This window comes from Palaemon carinicauda, chromosome 38 (assembly GCF_036898095.1).
Source record: "Palaemon carinicauda isolate YSFRI2023 chromosome 38, ASM3689809v2, whole genome shotgun sequence".
In the NCBI taxonomy this organism is placed as follows: domain Eukaryota; kingdom Metazoa; phylum Arthropoda; class Malacostraca; order Decapoda; family Palaemonidae; genus Palaemon; species Palaemon carinicauda.
The window spans coordinates 69,596,918-69,617,975 of NC_090762.1; the positions used below are offsets into that span (position 1 = coordinate 69,596,918).

General features: G+C 44.6%; 2 protein-coding genes across 2 annotated transcripts in view; one reads left to right on the plus strand and one right to left on the minus strand.

Annotated features, from left to right (window-relative positions):
- LOC137630237 (activating signal cointegrator 1 complex subunit 1-like) overlaps window positions 1-21,058 on the plus strand; it is a 147,782-nt gene that overhangs the window by 13,711 nt on the left and 113,013 nt on the right. The window lies entirely within an intron of this gene.
- Window positions 4,572-6,848, minus strand: LOC137630236 (uncharacterized). Its single transcript, XM_068361695.1, has 2 exons — window positions 6,505-6,848; window positions 4,572-5,889 (listed from the first exon to the last, which is right to left on the minus strand). The coding sequence occupies exons 1-2, from the start codon at window positions 6,690-6,692 to the stop codon at window positions 4,959-4,961; spliced, it is 1,119 nt and encodes a 372-aa protein (XP_068217796.1). The 5' UTR covers window positions 6,693-6,848; the 3' UTR covers window positions 4,572-4,958.

Consider the following 21,058-nt stretch of genomic DNA (forward strand, 5'->3'; position numbering starts at 1 on the left):
TGGCTCTTATTCTTTTTTTCATCCTCCCTTTTCTTGGGGAAAGCAGCATCCTGGGTTTTCTGCACAAGCTGACCTCAAACCACTGCAGGTAAACCATGTTTCCTTGTGTGCCTAGTTTGTTTCGTAACTGACATACAAACCACGCTATTTAATAGGGATATTACTGTACTTTCGGCGTAGCTGAAATGACGAGCCATTAGAATTTTATCGAGGGTTTACTACCCCACCGCTAGTTGGGGGGGGGGGGGGGGGGGAGGTAGGGGAGGGTAGCTTGCTCACACCCCCCCCCCCCTGACACACACCTGTGCTTGAGCTCACTTTGCTCTCGGCTCGGGTGGTAGTCTGACGTGTCCGCTCTCACCCTCGCCTCTCTCTGACAGCCATTAATGTCTTTTTGGTTTTTCTTCTACAGGTTTGAGTGTGAAGTTGGCCTCTGCGAATATGCGCACCTCTCCTGGATTACCCGACCGCCACTGTGGAACATTCATGTCGGCGGTCGAGACGGACCCTCACACCCTTTGCCCTTACTGTAGAGGTCAATGGTGCGATAGGGGTAATAAGTGTGGTGAGTGTAGGGAGTGGTCTACCTCCCAGTGGGAGAGGTTTTCTCGGCGACATAAGAAGAAGTCTAGGCGGGATATTTCTCCTTCGAAGTTTTCTTTGAAAGGAAAAAATACCAAGGACTCTTCTTCCATTGCCCAAACCTCCTCCGAAGCTCCCACTCGATCGGTCTCTTTCGAGAGACCGTCGAGTGGTAGCGTAGACCGTGGTTCTGTTTCCCAAACTCGGGGTCGAGAGATGGCGTTGCCTCCCCTAGCAAGGCAGCCCCACCTCTCTCCCCCCCGGGGGAGGATTTTAATTTGTCTAATCTGTTTCAGCTTTGGTCTTCCTTGGGGCTCGAGGGTTCGCCCTCCAAGGAAGCACTTCTTGACATCATCCGATTGGGTGCCGCTGTCAAGCAATCGCCGACTTTGGCAGAGGTTGATCCTCTGTCTATTGTCGACGTTGTGGTGTCAGAGGTATCCAATGCGGTATCTCCTAATACCTCTGCCTCTTCTCATCCCGGAGTTGCTGAAGGCTTAGTTTCTCCCGTTCCTGCTCAACCTACGAGGGAGAACTGTAAGTTTACTTGTGAACGAAGGTTCTGGAGTGGGAGGTGAGACCTTCCGGACTCACCAGTGGTAGCTTATACACCCCCCCCTGGAACCCCCCCAAGCGGCGGCGCGAGCCCTAAACCACGCCCCTTGGGCGGAGTTACCAGAGACGAGCGGGTTGACTCGGCAATGGAAGTCACATTTTTGAAGTTGTAATAGAACAAAAAATAACACAGAAGTGGTTGAGCTTACCTTGGTAGTGCAAGTTATGAAGGAATTACTGTGAAGGTGCAAATTGTTGGACATAAAGGTCTTTTTACTAGTAAATTCAATCTTCTTGTGCTCTCTTGGTTGATATGAATATTGAAAGATTCCAGTTAGTTTGTTTTCTGTGGAATAATAGTGATTGTATGTGTGTGTTCTTGTATATAGCCTACTCTGTTGAATTATGAAGTTGTTAGAATATTCCCTCCTAAGTACTGTACATGGTCTCCTCGGCTCACGGGGGAAGGGTTGGAGGGTGACCCAGACTTTGAGTCCGGAAGGTCTCACCTCCCACTCCAGAACCTTCGTTCACAAGTAAACTTACAGTTCTGGAGAGGGAGGTCTCAACCTTCCGGACTCACCAGTGGTAGCTAGGCAGATGCTTCAGGGGGCTTGAAGATGAAGTCCAGCGACCACAGCATCGAAAGCTCCCTGTAAGCCGAGGAGAGCATAGTAAGAGCTGAAGACAGAGTCGCTTCTCCAATTCATTCTGGACATGATTTCTTGTATCGATACTCCATTGTATAGCAGTCTTGATGAAGCTTGCCCCCTTATAGAGTGAAAATTCGTTGACTGTTTAGTTGCATTTGGGTCGGCTCTGAAAATGCACTCCCTAAAAAGTTGTCTCATTTTTTGTAGAGACATTATCTTGAAGTGTTCATCTAGCCATATGTGGTCTTTCCTGTCTATGTTTCTTTCCATACAGACTTTGTTGGTGTATTCCAAATAGAAGTTCAATTGTCTGACTGGACATATTTTTGGTCTGTTAGGAAGCTTCCTAAAGCTGATCTCTATTGGCGTGTAGTTGTTCTTTTGGTTTTTGGCCATGAAGGAAGGGTGGTTCCGTAAGACAATGTGTTCTGGGGTGAAGGTGCTCCTGGAAATGCTGAGATTGTTAAATTGATTAGCTCTTAAAGGGCAAGCTAAGGCTACTAGGAACAAGGTTTTCTGTGTCAGTAGTAAGGTAGAGTTATCTTTCGTGGTGTTGAGAAATGAAATTACTTTGTCTAGATCCCAGCCAGGGAACTGGTGAGAATTTCTAGGTTTCCTTCTATTAACTCCCGATATCATTGCTTTGACATATTTGTCCTCTGCAAGACAGTAACCTGGGAAATAGCCTGACAAGATAGGACCTAAAGCTGCTCTGTAGCTCTTCAGGGTGTTGTAAGACAGACCTTTGTCTATAAGGTGATTGAAAAATAAAATAATTGCTAACAGGGGAAATTTGTTGTCTCTTCCATACTCCTTGTGAATGAAACTTTTAAAAATGTTGTATAGGTTTTCATACTTGTGCAAGGAGCTGTCCCTCAAGCTGACAGCAATTTTGGAGCAAACCTCAGGAGGAAAGACGTTAGGGAGCTGATCCTTTAAATTTTGAAGGCGATCAAAGTTGATTGGAGCTTTGCTGAGGGTGAGATACAATCCTTGAGAACTATCTGGTAGTCTTCGATCTTCACAATATATCGTTTGTGCTGCTTCGCGACTGACTTCACTAATGGAATCCATGGTTCCGTCCCCTGCGATATGGTGCAGAAAAGCATATTATTATTGCATTCTTTATTGATTTTAAAAGCTACTTTGTGTAGTAAGAATCCTGGTGGAAAGGCATAGAGGGGTGTTGATCCCTTCCAGCTAATCGTAAGTGCATTATTGCTGATGGCTTTTTGATTTGGAAGAGATGAACAGAACTTTTTGCACTTAGTATTGAAACCATTTGAGAACAGATCTATTTCTGGGGTGAAATTGAAGTCAGAGCAGATTAAGGAGAATAGACTGTCACTGAGGGAAGTTTCTGTGTGAATGGAACCCAGGTCCCTGGAAAGTGAGTCTGCGATGGTGTTACTTACTCCCCTGATCCATCTGGAATTTATCTGTATGTTGTGATCCTTCATGGTACTAAGTATTTTCCTGACTAGTTCATGGGCTAACTTGTTTCTGATACTACCCTGTTTCTTTATCCAACAATTAGTAACCTTTGAATCAACATGTATTAAGACTACCTTGTTGTATAACCTTGTGATGAAGTGTTCCAAAGAATAGAAGCAAGCTAATAACTCTCTTACATTGATGTGAAGGGAGGATTCTTCATTTGTCCAAGTTCCATTTATTGAGAGCATATTACCCGCTATTACTAATGCACCTCCCCAACCCTGGTTGGAAGCGTCAGTGAAAAGTTCTGCATCTATCTGTGGTTTTGGAATGTTAATCTCTCTGTACATTTGTCTCTGTTCCCATGGCTTTAGGTATTTTTTGAAGGTGTGGGGAATGATTTTGTACCCTGAATTAAAATAACTGTGGTACCTGTGGAGATATTTAAGATGGAATCTTCCCAAGCTTGTATAGGATGCACTAAAATTTAAAGCTCCGATTAACATTTGATAAGAATGCAGGTCGGATTTAATAGAGTTGGAGAAAGCTTTGGCTAATTCGACACACTTCTCTATGTTTTTCCCACTGGGATTCATAGTTTTCTTAATCATATTGTAATGTACTCCTAAAAATTTAATTCTTTGAGTCGGTTCAATTGTAGATTTTTTAAGTGAGATATTCCATCCTAAGTCTGACAAGATCTTAATGACTAGCTGAATGTGATTTTTACATTTTACATAATCTTTTGCTAATATGAGAATGTCATCAAGATAGTTGAATATTAAGATGTTATATGAGGTTCTAATATACTTGATCACTGTGTACATTATTTTTGAAAAAATATAAGGTGCTGTCTTTAGTCCAAAGGGAATCACAGTCCATTTGAACTTCCTTTTACCTAGTTTGAAGGTTAGAAATTTCTGGCTACTTGCATGTAATGGAATGTGCCAATAAGCATCTTTTAAATCTAGTTTGCAGGCCCAAGAGTTTAGATGTAGATAGGGAAATATAGTATTGGCCTTGAGCATGGTAAAAGAAGGTTTTTTAATCATGGTGTTGAGCACTTTCATGTCAAAGATTAGTCGTACTGTTCCATCTGGTTTGAATTTATAAAATATGTGGTTGGAGTAGTAAAAGGAAGTTCTGGGGATCTGCTCTATGACACCTAGTTTTAGCAGTCTGTCACATTCACTTTCCAATATTTTACGCTTGTTAATTGAATAAAATCTATCTTTACCTGTTCTTTTTAATGACCTCTGGGCTTTAAGTTTATTATTAAACGGAATTCTCACCCCTTCATTGATAATTTTACAAGCAAAAGAGGCATTAGGAAGCTTTCTCCAACTATCAATATTCATCAATAATGACTTACCTATCCTATTCTCTGGGGGGCTCTGGGAGGAGTTATTCATTGGTTTTGAGGCCAAAGGCGAGGTCTCTTTACTTCTATCTTGATTTATAGCATTTGGCCCAATGTCATGATGGTCTGGTGCGGAGCAAAGCTCGTTATTATCTGGTGCTGAGCAAAGCTCATTAACCACTGGTGCTGAGCAAAGCTCGTAATTAACTGGTGCTGAGCAAAGCTCGTAATTAACTGGTGCTGAGCAAAGCTCATTAACTGGTGCTGAGCAAAGCTCATTATTAACTGGTGCAGAGTAAACATCGTTATCAACTGGTGCATAAAATACTGGTGCTGAAAAAATTTCTCTTTGAACTGGTGCGGAGCATGGCTCAATTTCTAGGGTCTTTCTTTTCTCTGGCTCCTGAACTATTAGCTTGTCCATTTTGTGACCTCCCCCCCCTGTACCCACCTCGCCTATTACCTCTTCTAAGTGGCTGAGACTTGAATCTAAAGTTAGGGTTACCTTTGAGGAAACTGAACCTTCTTCCCTGAAATCTGCCCCCGAAGTTGAATTTCCTACCCCTGAAGTTTGCTGCCCCTCCTCTGAGGAGGGGACCTTTGTGAAAGCAGGCAGCAATGGCTGATTTTTGGTCTTCAGTTAAATTCCAAACTTCTTTAATGTCTGCTTTGATTATAAGATCTCTTACTTCTTCCTTGAGGTATCTAGGAAGTGCTCTGCTTCTGAAATTTCTTATCAAATTTTGTATGAGGTCTATGCTCCTCCTTAGGGGACCAATAATAATTTTGGACAAAAAATCAATGTCATTTACTTTGGAGGGGTATACAATGTGTGCCAGTGCTGCATGCCCTTGAAAGGCAGAAATACTCATTTTAATATTTTCAATGTCATAGAAAAATTTTCTCTTATAACTGTCATCAAATACCTTACCTTCAGGCCAGAAATTCAACTTTGGAGTATTAATTAATTTAAAAAAGTCTGAGAACTCCTTATTTTGACTACTAACAAAGAATTTATCCCGGTTATCACTATGGCCTTCACTGAAAGTTAATGCTACTAGTGAATTATTCAATTGAATTTTCCCTTCTCTATGAAAAGATGGTTCAGCTTTGAAATTGGTGGAAATATATGAAGGGATGGGTTTATTGAAGGTAAGAAGGTTGAAATCTTCGTAATCACTTTCGTCTCCATTATTATAAAAGGAAAAGAGGTCTAAATTTGCACTTTCAGGTAATTCAGGTGATCGTCTTGAGCGCTTAGTAGGAGGGGGAGCCTCATTCTTCTTAGCAGGTGAACCACTTCTGCCGAGATGAATGTTTAATATCAGTGATTTATTTACCATAGAATAATTGAAATTTTGTTCAACAGGTATAGTAAATATGGACAGCAGCGGACCTAGAAGGCTGAAGTCAGGCAATGGGGTTCACGACTCAAATAGCCCTCTTAGGTTAATTCAGTGCCATATTTAAGTGAATGATAAGTTTAAATCTGTTATTATTAATAAACTAGACCTGCCTCATATGTAACCCTTATCAGATAGCCCCCCAGGGCCTAGGCTAGTGTCGATAGGTTTAAAGCGAGAAATGTAAGCTCGAACTTACCTGTGGTCTAGCCTACTGCCTATTAAGCGCGTGCTTTTAATGTGTCAGGCAAGCAATTTGTTTTGTGTGCTTAATTATAATTTTGTAATATATAAAAATTGGAGTATTTAGTTTGTTTATACCGATTAATCGTGTAGTAATCATGCACATGCTTTGCTTAAGCTACTTACGCTATGTTCGGAAGTGCCTGCTCTAAGCATTCAAATCATAACAAGCTTACGTATGGGGGCCGCCATTTGCATTTGTGACGTCATTAGTCTAAATCAGCTGCTTTCCATATGACGTTTTCGTTGTAAACAGAATTTAAAACCTTACCTTTTCTGGATGATTTGCATAAGAGTTTGATTCTGTTGTAGTAACATATTTACGATATCAGAATTAGAAGGCATATCACTATCTGCAGTCGATTGTGTGCGTTTTTCGTTACTGATTACGTTCTCCTCTCCGCTGGAGTCTTCGCTAAGCCGATGCACCTCCGCGGAGGTAAGAATTTGCCTAGACATAATTAAGCCGTGGGCTGAGATATTACTCTGGTTGCTGAGTGCAGGATAATGAAAATCAGCAAAAGTTGGGAGCAGCGGGAGGGAAAAAGAGGAGAACGTTCTGTGCCGAAGTCAACTTCAGAAATGTGACTTCCATTGCCGAGTCAACCCGCTCGTCTCTGGTAACTCCGCCCAAGGGGCGTGGTTTAGGGCTCGCGCCGCCGCTTGGGGGGGTTCCAGGGGGGGGTGTATAAGCTACCACTGGTGAGTCCGGAAGGTTGAGACCTCCCTCTCCAGAAACTAAGTCCTACAGTCTCTCCTGCCGGTGATTCTCCCCCCGGGGGAGTTCACTCACAGAGACTCCTCTTCGGAGGATTGCTGAAGGTCAGCTTGCTGATCCAACGGCCCCCAGAGGGCGTATACGTCGCAAGGCTCGCCTTCCTCTTCGCCAGAGGGCGTATACGTCGCAAGGCTCGCCTTCCTCTTCGCCAGAGAGGCTTTCCTTCACCTTATAAGACGGTGAGGAGGCGCCTCTTCGGTTCATCATCGTCGTTGCAGTCTGCCGCAGAGGAGCCTCGTCATCGATCACTGACTGTTCCTGCTACGACCCTGGACCTCTCTGCGGATCATTCGCGATCCCCTTCGGTGGAAGGTCGTCGTTTCAAAGGACACGTCGACCTTCCACCCGACAGACCTGCTGACCTGCCGTTGCCGTTCCTGGCAGCTGATGCGCTTTACGCGCCAACAAAACCTGTCTATCATAGTCAGGCACCAGTCCCTTCGGGGTAACAAGGGCGTACGCGCCATCACGCGCACACGTCCCTTACGTGCCATGTTAAACATGCTCGGCAACGATCTCCTGCCCTCAAGGATGTTCCTGAGATAACGCGCCAGCACTCACCTGCTGTTTCTGAGATAGCGCGCCACTGCGCGCCATCAACCTACTGCGCGCCATCAACCTACTGCGCGCTAACACCATGCGCGCCAGCACTCTCCTACGTGTTGCCGCTCGCCAACGCGCCAGCACTCTCCTGCGCGCCAGCACTCTCCTGCGCGCCAGCGCTCTTCAACGCGCCAACGATCTCTTGCGCGCCCACGATCTTCGGATCTGGGGGCGGTTGGGAAGTCTAAGACTTTACCTACTCGTCAGCGCTCGCCAACGCGCCGCCTGCTATCTTTTGCGCGCCATCCCCCGCCAGCGCGCAACCGCGCGCATTCACCTGCACGCGCCCACGAGGATGCGCGCCCACGCCCATCCCCTACAGCAGCTACACACTGCCAGCCTGACGTGCGCCCACAAGAGGCGTGTTAACGAACACAAGTTTCGACTGCGCGCTCGCGCGCAAGGGATATCTCTCCTGCACGCGCGCGCGCCCTACGACATCTTCTGGGGCGCGCAATCTCTCGCCCGCACGCCCTCGGGCCCTTCATCCTGATCCTGTGCACAGACTCGGAGTCATACCTTCTTCAACACAGAGACAAACTTCTGGGACTTTGCCAGGATCTGGGGATCATGGTAAATCTCGAGAAGTCTTTTCTGCTTCCCCCGCAAAGACTGGTATACCTAGGCATGATTATAGACACCAATCTCCACAAAGCCTTCCCATCAGACGACAGGATGGCAAGGCTGAGGAAGGTCGCAAGCCCTTTTCTCAGACGAGAAGAACTTCCAGCCCAATCTTGGTTACGTCTCCTCGGTCACCTCTCATCTTTGGCTCGTCTAGTTCCCAATGGTCGCCTCAGGATGAGATCCCTCCAGTGGCAACTCAAGTCCCGGTGGAATCGAGGCTACGATTCCCCGGACGGCATGATCCCTATGGGACCTGCGGAACGGACGTACCTCCAGTGGTATGTGATAGACGAGAACCTACGAAGAGGAGTGGATCTTCTCGTCCTCCCCCCGGATTTGATGCTGTTTTCGGACGCCTCAAAGAAAGGGGGGGGGGACGTTCTGTACCACAGGACCTCAGGCCTGTGGTCAGAATCAGAAAAGTGCCTCCATATAAATCTTCTAGAGATGAAGGCCGTTTTCTTGGCCCTTCTACAGTTCCAACAATACCTGGCGGGTCACTCTGTGGTGGTGATGAGCGACAACACCACAGTAGTGGCTTACATCAACAAGCAAGGAGGTACCTTTTTGAAGCAGCTAGCCCATCTCACAGTAGAGATACTGAGATGGACCGAAGTCCACTCGATTCCACTATTGGCTCGTTTCATCCCATTCAAGAGGAATGTGCTCGCCGACAATCTGAGCAGAGCGTCTCAGTGAGTACCGAGTGGTCTTTGGATCATCTAGTAGCCAACAAAGTCCTGACTTTGTGGGGTTCCCCGACTGTGGATCCGTTCGCAACGGTTTTGAATTTCAAGCTTCCGCTGTACTTCTCCCCAGTCCCGGATCCCAAGGCGCTCTGGCAAGATGCCTTCCAACAACGGTGGGACAACATCGACGTATACGCCTTTCCCCCGTTCTGTCTGATGAGGAGGGTGCTCAACAAGACCAGAATATCGGTCAATCTTTCAATGACCCTCATAGCTCTGCTATGGCATCACGCGGAATGGTTTCCGGACCTTCTGCAACTCCTAATGGAACTTCCGAGAGAACTCCCTCCGCGACACGATCTACTCAGACAACCACATGCCAACATCTTCCACAAAGCCGTAGCTTCACTACGACTTCACGCCTGGAGACCATCCAGGATCTCCTCGCTAAGAGAGGATTTTCGCAACAAGTTGTGATCAGGATGTCTGGACATCTGCGAAAATCATCCGCATCTGTCTACCAGGTAAAGTGGAAAGTCTTCTGTGGTTGGTGTCGTGGAAGGGGTATCTCTCCACTCGATGCCACTATTCCAACAATAGCGGAGTTCTTCGTGTATTTGCGGGAAGAAATGCGCCTTTCAGTCTCGGCGGTGAAAGACTATCGCTCAGCGTTAAGTCTAGCCTTCAGGCTCAAAGGAATGGACATTTCTTCCTCGCTGGAACTTTCCCTACTCATATGAAGTTATGAACTTACCTGCCCTCAGTCGGAAGTGAGACCTCCTCCATGGAACGTGGTTCGAGTTCTCAGGTCTCTTAAGAGACCTCCCTATGAACCATTACGCCATGCTTCAGATCACCACCTAACTTGGAAGACGGTGTTCCTACTAGCTTTGGCTTTGGCCAAGCAAGTCAGTGAACTTCATGGTCTCTCGTATGATATCGCCCATTCAAGGGGATGGGGGGAGGTAACGTTCAAATTCGTCCCTGAGTTTATTGCTAAGACTCAGGATCTGGGAGTGTCGGACCCTCGGTTCGACTCCTTCTAGATTTTGAGTCTTCGTTCTGTAACAGATGACCCAGACCATCTCCTACTGTGTCCAGTAAGGAGTTTGAGGCTGTATCTCAAAAGAACGGCTGCAGTCCGTCCTCAGGTGCAAGCGTTGTTTGTTAGCACTGGGAGGACCAAGAGGAGGGTCACCAAGAACACCATCTCGGCATGGATTCGTAGGGTGATTCATCTGTCCTTGAATCCAGACCCTCCTCCGTCCCGTCGCCCTAGAGCACATGATGTCAGTGACGCAGGTTCTTCAGGCTGGAGTGTGGAAGCGTCAGACGACCTTCACAGCCCACTACCTGCAAGACGTGACCCACAGGAGATTCGATACGTTCTCTATCGGCCCTGTGGTGGCTGCACAACAGCTGGTTTAAAACCTCAGGCTCCTTATTGGACAAGTAGCTGAAGGTTGAGGGCATTGTTACCCGGTCTTAATCTGCATGAATGAAAAGGTTTGTCTGGCCCTTATTCTTTTCTTCATATTCCCCTCTCTTGGGGAAAGCAGCATCCTGGGTTCTCTGCACAGCTGACCTCGAACCACTGCAGGTAAACCATGTTTCCTTGTGTTCCTAGTATTAAGCTAATACTGTCACGTCCCCATACCCTGACGAGGTGGTATTGGGAGAGGCCTAGCCTAAAGTTTCCATCTGAAGGACTACAGGTCAACTTCCTAGGACGAGTCACACTTTAGTATACCTTCACACATAGCTTGCGTAGGCTGCAGTCCTTGGGTAGCAAGGTTCTAGCGAGGTGCAGGGACTCCTTATTGTTGAGTGCTGACACACTCAGATACTGAGTCCCCGGGCAAAGCCAAAAGCCAGTACTGGCTGTGACGTTCCACCCTTCCTAATGGGTGAGTCACCCCTATTAAATAACATGGTTTGTATGTCAGTTACGGAACAAATGAAAAATTTGTAGATACTGTAATTTGTATTTTTCCTAACTATACAAACCTTAGCTATTTAATCAAACTTGCCCGCCAGCCCTATCCCCCTTGAAGTCCTACCTCCAAGCAAAGTGAGCTCAAGCACAGGTGTGTGTGTGTGAGAGGGGGGGTGGTGTAGCAAGCTACCCTCCCTTACCCCCCGCTAACTAGCGGTGGGGTAGTAAACCCTCGTTTAAATTCTAGTGGCTCGTCATTTTAGCTACGCCGAAAGTAATACCCCTATTAAATAGCTAAGGTTTGTATAGTAAGGAAAAATACAAATTATCTACCAATTTGTCATATTAAGCTAATACTGTTGCTTCCCCATATCCTGGCAAGGTGGTATTGGGAAAATCTTGGTTAAAACGGCTTTTCCTACAAAGACTCGGAATAACTTTTACCGGGATAGTCACAATTCTAAATATGTCGACACACATCTTGCGTAGCAAGGACTCCTTATTTTTGGTACAAACATACCCAAAATAAGGAGCCCCCGGTAAAATCGGAAAGCCTGACTGGCAGGGATTACCATCCTCCCAATGGGTGAGTCACCCCTAATAAAAAGCGTAGTTTCATATTCCAGTTGCGGAACTAATGACAAATTCGTAAATAATTTGTATTTTTCCTGACGATACAAACCTTTAGCTATTTATACAAACTTTCTGGCCAGCCCTATCCCCCTTGAAATCCTACCTCCAAGCAAAGTGTGCTAAATTACAGGTGTTTGAGTGGTAGCGGTAGCAAGCTACACCCCCTACCCCCGGTAACTAGTGGAATGGGTAGTTAACCCTCGCTCAAATTTTGATTGCTCATCCTTTCAGCTTTGCCGAAAGTAATACCCCTGATAAATAGCTAAAGCTTTGTATCGTTAGGAAAAATACAAATTATCTACGAATTTGTCATTTCACTGACGGGTATGTGGAAATGCTAAACAACCTTCACAGCCTGTTACCTGCAAGACGTAACCCACAAGAACCTTGATATCTTCTCAATAGGTTCTGTGGTTGGTGCACAAAATGTGGTCGAAAACACCTCGGCCCTTTGTAAGGCAGGTAGTAGTCGGTTGAGGGCAGACATTACCCTGTAGTAAGTATAGAATGAATGTGCTAGTGACTGGCCTCTTCGTTCTTCGTTTTCCTCTCTCTTGGGGTTTCAGCATCCGAGATACTCTGCAAGCTTACCTCCTCTGACTGCAGGTGGGTACCATTTTCCCTTGTGTAACCTTAATATATGCATACAGTATACAGTATATTTGTTATGTCCCCGATCTACAAGCGAGGTGGAATCAGGCAATGTCTAGGCTAAGTGTGGAGCTTAGCTGCAAGATTACACTTACCTGGTAAAGTCACAGACTCAGTTCATGCGCCTTTGCAAGGATTGCTTTGTCCGTTAGCTTTCTCACGGATGTTTAGAGTTAGTGAGGTGACAGGGTGTCTCTAAACAGATCGTGCGAAGCACTGAGTCGCACCCTGGGACAGTTATCATCCAGTTGGTTTAGTACTTCCACCCAACTAGAGGCGAGTCTCCACTGGAAAGAGCAAAATGGTTTGTATATAGCGTCGGAATAAATGACAAATTTAGAAATGTTTTATATTTTTCCTAACTACAGTATATAAACTGTGAGCTCTTTACGCATACTGGTCCCGTCATCACCCATCCCCCAGGAAGTCCTGTCTGCAATTTCAAAGTGATGTAATGTTACCAGTGCAAGTGTGAGCTAGGTGGTTGGTCTTCCTCCCCCGCTAACTTGCGGTGGGTAGTTACACACCTCACTAAAAGTCTTATGGCTAGTTTCAGCTGTCACCAAAATACATCTTCACTGTAAAGAACTCAAGGATTATATAGTTAGGAAAAATACAAATTATTTCCAAATTTTTTATTTTCATTAGAATTTTAGGTATCCTATATTAACCTTCCATTGTTCCGACACAAATACAAACCCTTTGCTATTTACAATACTGTATAGGGATATCCTTTCGGCGAAGCTGAAAGATGAGCCATGATAATTTTAGCGAGGGATAACCACTCCAACTGCTAGTTAGCTGGTGGAGGTGGAGTTAGCCGGCTAACCCCCTCACTCACACCTGGGCTGAGTAACCAGCAACCACTTTTCTTTCTGGCTCGGTAGAGGACAGTCATACTGCCGCTCTCTCCCACAAAGACTTGCCATTTGATTGTTTATCAGCTAATTCTGAGCTTCTTATTTGTTTTAATTACAGTATATGAAAACATATTCATAGGTTTTTTTATATACTGTATTTAACCTTTTATTACAGTTACTGTACGTGTGACAATGTAGTACAGACACAGTCTCCGCCGCAGGGGAGTCGTCATCATGTTGATACTCCCTCTCCCTTTCTATGCCGTTCTCACTCTTATGTGGATGGCCGGCAAATCCTGTGCGGGGTTACATCTTTCACATTCACGGGTTAGGTGGTGCTCCTGTATGGTTTCTTCTGTAATTAAGTTGAAATTGATATCTGCTTGTAATTTAACTTTTTCACCTCTCGACTCTGCTCTCCGGCTATGAGCCAACAGTCCTACTTAGCTGGCGGAGGGAGTGCTTAGTCTTTATCTTATCCACTCCCTCTCGGGGAATTCCCTTCCACCAAGGGTTGACTTTCTCCCGAGTATTCTTATTTGCAGCAGATTAATGATTTGTAATTCATCATAACTTTTATATTTCTTCTTTGTTCGGCTAAATCAGCCGACGTAGAAAGAGCAGATCCGTTTATTCCTGTAGAATCGGCCACTCTTGTCTTGTCACAGTCTTGCACTGAAATGAGCTCCCTACTTGCTGCAGCTCGTGATCAGCTCGCTGGTTACAACCTTTCCTTAATGAGATAAGGTCCCTGCTGATAGTGGCACAGTCTTTGTTTCACTCTTCGGCTCTCCTTCGTTCCTCATGCTCAGGCGTGGGAACGAGGATAGTGGCATACTGTGTTCCTTTGGGTGTTCCAGTTGGGGGATCCCTTAGAGATGAGCCCAAAAACTAACCTCGGCTATGTTTCTCAGGTAGCGCTCGATGCCGACCTTCAACTTGAACAAGGTTTGTTGACAGGAAGCAGAGAGCGCTGTCAGGGGAGGGGGTCCACCTCCAGGGGCTGTAGCGAGTCCTTATCTCTTTCTCCTTTATTATGGATGTGGCCTTTGTTGGGTTTGTCCGGTTCTTCTCCAAAGGAGGTGTTGCTGCGGTTCCTGCACCGGGGTGCGGATCTACAGCATGCATCAGCGTCAGACGTCGTCCCCTTGACTGTAGTCAACGTAGTAGTTTCGGAGGGCTCGTCTGCTGTTCTGCCAGCAGTTCCTGTAGCTGCGTCTTCTGCTTCATCTTCCGCCGCCACTGAGGTCTGCGCTCTTTCCCCTGAAGAACATCCTTCGGGGTGGGGGAGCAAAGTCCGAGGCACGTCTCTCCTGCGAGTGTTCCCCTTTCTAGTGAAGGGGCACTTATAGAGATTCCTCTTTGAAAGCCTGCTGACGGTCAGCTTGCTGATCCTACGCTCGCTGTTCAATGTCTTGTTGATGGCAGTACTGTAGACCTTGCCGTGTCCGTCCTCCTCTCCACCTTCAGGGTGCTTCTGCTCTCTCAGCGAAGAGACGTCTCTTCACTTCCTCGCCTCCGCAGTCTTCCTCTTCGGAGGAACCTGCCCAGCCTGACTCCTCTGGTTCCTGTCCTCTCTTAGGTCTTCTGCCTCTCTTCAACGAACGTCAATTTGTTCATCTCCTGCAAGGGATCGTTCTCGATCTCCTCCAGAGTACAGTATGTGTCTCGTCACGGAGGTGATATTTCTCCACCGGAGCTTCAAGCAGCAGTTCATCGGCAGCATTCTCCGTCTCGTCAGGCATCTGCTCGACACTCACCTGCTCGTCAGGTTCACCATCGACCTGCAGCTCGTTAATCGCCCACTCATCTGCGAGCACGTAAATCGCCTGGCCATCGTGAACAGCCGACGACTCGTGAACCCCCTGCCAAGCTTGAACCGGTTGTAGCTCGAGAATCGCCTACTCATGCATCATCTTGGAAATCGCCTGCTCGTCAGTGTCGGGACATTTCTCTACACCGATCTCCTACCCGACAGCATTCTCCACAGTGTTCGCACACGTCGCTTCAACCGTCAACCTCTCGTGAATCGTCCACTCATTGCTCAACAAGCCAATTTTTGGCTGTCGCTTGTAGCGTTTCTAGACCAACGCGTAGTTTACCTTCAGAATGCTAACCCCCATTGGTGTGCGAATCGTTGGACCACAGTTCGTCTTTCAGTCCAGCGATTCTTAAATAGCCTTCTCGTGAGTCGTCGACTTACTGCCCATTCTCTTATTGAGCGGTAGCGATCGATCCCGCGCTTTCACTGCCTCGCTCATTGACGCGTAGACACACTCCTGCTCAACAATCGTCACTTCAACATCAGGCTTCACGTTAGCGATCGCCAATGCGTTGGCATGAGGAGTTTTGTCGACATTTCCCAACGCGTCAGCAGCCGTCACTCACCCAACATACGACCGCAAAGGTGAGTGGCCATCCTCGTCCAAGCGAGGATTGCCAGCTGCAGCCACCAAAGGCGGTGGTTGTAGCCTCAAAGAAAGGTAAGGTGGTCACTGACCGTTCACCGTTGCCCCCATTCCTCTCCCCACAAATGCATAACAGCGCGACCACCGGGGAAGGAGGAAGAGGGCAGGTTTGAAGCATTTAAGATCCCGAAATTTCTAGCACTTAGGAAGGAACCATCGTCTTCGGTGCCCCAGTCTTCATCGTCGGGAATGAAGACTCCTCGGAAAGATCCTTCGACCTCTATCCTTTCGGGGAATTATCAGATAGTGTATCCATGAATAAGCAGCCTTGGTGAGGGCTGTGACCCAGGCCTTTGTTCCAATGTTCCCTTCCCGACCTGCGGAAGCACTCTGGGTTTCTCTGGGGACTTCCTCCATCTCGACCGACCCATGACAACGAACCATGACTGCTTCTCCCCTGAAGAAGAATAGAGGAATACCTGACAAACTTCCATCATCCAGATGCAAGCTGACTCTGGTCAGGGCTCCAGGATTAGAGGTTTCCCCTGTAAATCCATCATCGCCTTTACCCACCAATACCTCACCCGCCAACTTGATAGGCTCTCTTAGGCAAGAGTCGGTTTCGGACTCTCCCCTTCCATCACCAACGGAAAAACCTTGTGAAGAGAACTCTGTTTCACCCTTGGATCTTGTAGAGGTTCCCAGTTCTCTACCTGCCAAGAAGTTTGTCACACCCAGACCTTTTGTCTTGGAAATCTTGTTTCCCCCGAAAAGGGAATTAAAGGATTCCAAGACAGTGCCAAAGTCCTCTTCCAGGACTCAAGAGACCCACAGAGGGGGTCAGGAGCCGAGTCAGCCTTCCTATTGATGACCGCTACCCACCGAGAGGGGCGACTTTGGCAGTGGTGATAATGATATCGCTGCCAGCCCAGCTTCACACCGTGACCAGAGGGAGTCAGAACATGTATTTTGGCAGGTTCTGACCATCATGACGACTCTCAATGGGTTACCAGACCCAGAGACAGCCCCTTAAGAAGGCAAAGACACAGTCCTAGACCATGTCTTAGGCACCCAAAAGCCTCTGAAGTAAAGTGCAGCCCTGCCCTAGTCCTGGAGGTTGAAGGGTGCTCGGCATAAAATCGCCTAACAGCTTTCAGACTACTCTGTGTCTTACTACTCAAACTCGTCCACCAAACTCCTCCCACCTTCGGGTGTCAACCAGAGGAGGTACTATGTGGTTCTGGACGAACCTTGCTCGACTATGTCTCTTCATCACTCCCTTGAAGAACTGACCAAGTGAGTCTCTAGAGAGGCTCTCTTTACGTCAGGTCATGTTCTCGGCATCAGAGATTGTGAACCAAGAGAAGGTCACGAAGTACGCCATGTAGGCGACTTCGTGGCTGAATCTTTGGGTGGGATCTGTGGGAATCCTGGTACGGACCAAAGATTTTTCTAAGGAAATTACTAGGAAGGCTATGGAAACCTTCCTTCTGTCTGCCACCCACACCATAGAGTTTATGGCCCACCAGGTGGTGAACCTGTGAGCTAATACCATCTTGAAGCGAAGGGATGCGATGCCGAGAGATTCCACCAACAGGTCCCTAATGCCGAGATCGCTAGCCTCCGGAGCTCCTCCCTGGAGGGTTCCTTAAAGGTCGTCAGGCAGACTGCGGAGAGGTGGAAGAAGGCCAACACGGACTCCCTCCTTCATAGGGCCCTGACATCGTGGCTCTAGGGACCTCCAACCCCTCCAAAGACCAGCCAACTGAAAATTTCTACAAGTAAGAGGGCAGCGAATGTAAAGGTATCTAAAATGCCCTTTCCTCTCAAGGACCTGAAAGGTACCAAGTTCAACTGTGGAGGAGAACAGCAGAGAGGTGGCGGAAAAAGCCGCAAACACTAGGAAGCCTACAAAGCTGCGGGACCAAGTGGATGCAGCTTGGGGCCGAACCTTACTTCAGTTCTAGGTTAGGGGTACATGCAAGGCATTGAAATAATTATTAGTGATTGAAATAGTACACACATTACAAAATATATATTTTTTATATAAGATAACATTTTAAAAGTAATACCAAAAATAAATAACTCGAAATTTATATCCGAACTAAAACTTAGTCTTACGACAAAAAGACACTTCGAGAATTATATAATCTCTTGTTGCTCTAGAAATTAATTTAGGAAAATATTTAATTTTGACAATTTATGAAAAAATCATACTTTAACACTATAGAAAATAAATAATGATGACACCTTTACATAAACGTAACTGTTACACTTACGACCTTGGGGCTCACACAAGGTTACCAAACGGTTAAGCAAAAATAAATGGGGGCTATTATAGTATGCTATCTACCGCCGACTTTGCTATCTACCACCCCTTTCTGACTATAGTATGATACCTACCATCAGTGAGGGTCGTTTTGCTGGCCGTCGTAAGTATAACCGTGGTCGATTGTTGGCTGGCGACCATTCCCCGAACTCTGAAGAGTTTGATGGTGAACTCGTTTGGATTGAAAAAATGGACTTGATTGAGGTACTTTTACGTTGAAAGAAGAGATAAGGAAACGTTGATCCCTATCATACAACGTGAGTGCTAATTTGGATCTGCAATCCATTCCGATGAATGGCCAGCATACACGTGCTTATGAGCACAAAACCGTGAACCATCAACAAAATTATGTAGACCCAAATTCAGGAGCACATACTCAGTCTATTGAGCGATCATGACTGGATGCCAAGATTCACATACTGAAAAAGAGGAAAGGAAGGAGTACCTCATCAGCATTTACAATCCCATTTAGATCATTACTGTTGGAAAGTTCTGGGAAAAGGCGACGATGTATTTCCCGCTTTCTTGAATGAAGTAAGATATGTTTACAAGCAGTAGTAGAGTAAATTTTTTATTGATTTTTTTTCATAGATTATTTTCTTTCAGTTTTGTAATATTTGATTTTTCATTTGAATAACTTGTAGCATTGTTGTATGATGAGCTTTGAATAATTTGTAATAAAAGTATCCCTACAAACTGCTTATAATTATGCACCCATATTGTCCTGCCAATAAATATTATTAAACTATCATTAAAGTCCAATGAGGATAACATACTGGTGGTAAGTAATTTGTTTCATAATCCTCATCAAACAGGAGGATTAATATTGACAGTAGATAACATACTTTGTGGTAGATACCATACTATAGTAGAAATTCGACGGTAGATAGCATACCATAATAGAAATTCGACGGTAGATAGCATACTATAATAGCACCAATAAATGCACTTCACTGTTTAACCAAATCACACAGGGCCAGGCACAAAATTAATTTTACAGTATAAACTGCACTTACAAATACACTTCACTTCACTTTCAAATTAAACCACAAAAATATCACCAAATTTTCAACAGGCACTATACAGGGTATACGTTGGAAAGAAAACTATGGCACGGTGAGAGGAGTGTAGGATGTTGGCTTTTTCAGAATGTCAGGCTTGATCTCTCTCCCCTATGCAATGGCAAGCTCTTATATATCATCCTAATTCATTCTGGAATCTTCCAACAAAGCATTCTGTAAATGTGGGGCATGGCTCTCGCAGCATTAATGTTGCCAACTTAGCAGTTTGAAGTATGGTTCTATCGTTGCCTGAAGATGGCAACCCTCCTAACTAACTCCGCCCATCTCCTCTCGTAACATTAGAAAAAAAAAACACCTTTAGTCTAGAACCTTCATTCAACTTCCAACCACGTGGAAACATGATGCAATCCGTAGCGTGGCATACATCATACCTTTCAACAAGATTACATAAGATTTCATAACCAAACTAAGTGAAATAGAAATTTAATTCTTTAAAATATCGTAAATTTTCATATACGGAACTGAATGAAAATACAACTAAATGAATATCGACAGTCTTATGTAATTTTCATATATTTACTTAATCCTACATGAGTGGGACTCATATTTTGAGCTGGCTATACATCTCTTAAATACATAAATGAATTATGTGAATAAGATACTCTATTTTCATGTTGAACCAGTTTTGTTAGAGTATATATATATATATATATATATATATATATATTATATAAATTTATATATGTATAGATAGATAGATAGATAGATAACCAGAGATGTATTGCCAGCTCGTTAGGTGGGTCCCACTCATGTAGGATTAAATAATGGAGTCTTATCAAATGAATTTCCAGTGAACAGCAGAGTACTCCAGGGGAATGTGTTGTCACCTATGTTGTTTATCCTCCTCATGGATTTTGTAATGTATAGAACAGTCGGAGATGGTGGAGAAGGATTGGACTGGATTGGTGATAGGAATTTAGCAGACCTAGAGTATGCTGATGATGATGTCCTAGTTAACAGAACATCACAGGATTTGCAATGCTTGCTTACCAAAATACATGAAATATCACATGAGGTGATGAGAACGGAGTATGCAATGGAAGATGAAATATCATTGGAAGTAGAAAGGATTAATGAACTATGATATCCAATACAGGGTCTTTAGAATTAAAGTTTAGTAAAAGATTGAAAAAAACAAATCAGACAATGGCTAGGTTGAATAAAATTTGGAAATCAAATCACATGAAATTACATATAAAAATCAGACTATATTTCAGTTTAATGAGATCAGTGTTACTCTATGGACATGAGTCATGGCATGACAATGAAACAATCTCCAATAGATTTAGTAGCTTTGAGAACAAAGCTCACAGAAGGATATTGGGAGTTAAATAGCAGGACAGGATTAGAAATGAAAATATAAGAGAGATTACTCAAGTGCCATATGTGGGAGAGATCACGATGAAGGGTAGATATAGATGGTTTGAGCATGCTCTTCGCACTCCCCAAGAGAGATTAGTTCACCAAATGTTCAGCTGGGCTCTGCAAGGCACTAGAAGAGTTGGAAGACCCAGACCTGCATGGCTGAGGACTATGAAGCGCTAAATAGGAGATGATGAATGGAAAAGTATAGAATTAAAAGCTCAATAGGCATAGGAGAAGATGATGGTTATATATATATATATATATATATATATATATATATATATATATATATATATATATATATATATATATATATACAGTGAACCCTCGCTACTTCGCGGTTCGACCATCGCGGATTCACCACTTCGCGGATTTTTTCCATAACCCATATATATACAGTAATATATATATATATATATATATATATATATATATATATATATGTATGCATGTATTTATGTATATATGTAGGTATGTATATGTGTATACATATAAATATATATATATATACACACACACAACACACATATATATATATATATATATATATATATATATATATATATATATATATATATATATATATATATATATATATATATATATCTAAAGTATGAAGATGTGATGTAGTTCTAAGGGAAAAGTATGGGAAATATGTCTGGGTAATAAGCAAAGCTCTACCTCCAGTTTGTTTCTACATTATGATCAGAGATAAATGTAAACAAAACATTGGTTGCCATTTTTTATCGTGCTTTTTAGCATGTTTAGGAAATGCATGATATAAAATCACCTTTAATATTTGTGCCTGTTTTAGTTTAGGGTACTGTAGTACATGCATTTAATGTTCTGTACATTAAAGGGTAG

Coding starts and splice junctions, on each gene's coding strand:
- LOC137630236 (XM_068361695.1), bottom strand. CDS start 6,692: ATGTCTAGGCAAATTCTTACCTCCGCGGAGGTGCATCGGCTTAGCGAA. Junction 5,890..6,504: donor ATGCAAATCATCCAGAAAAG/GTAAGGTTTTAA, acceptor TCATCTCGGCAG/AAGTGGTTCACCTGCTAAGA.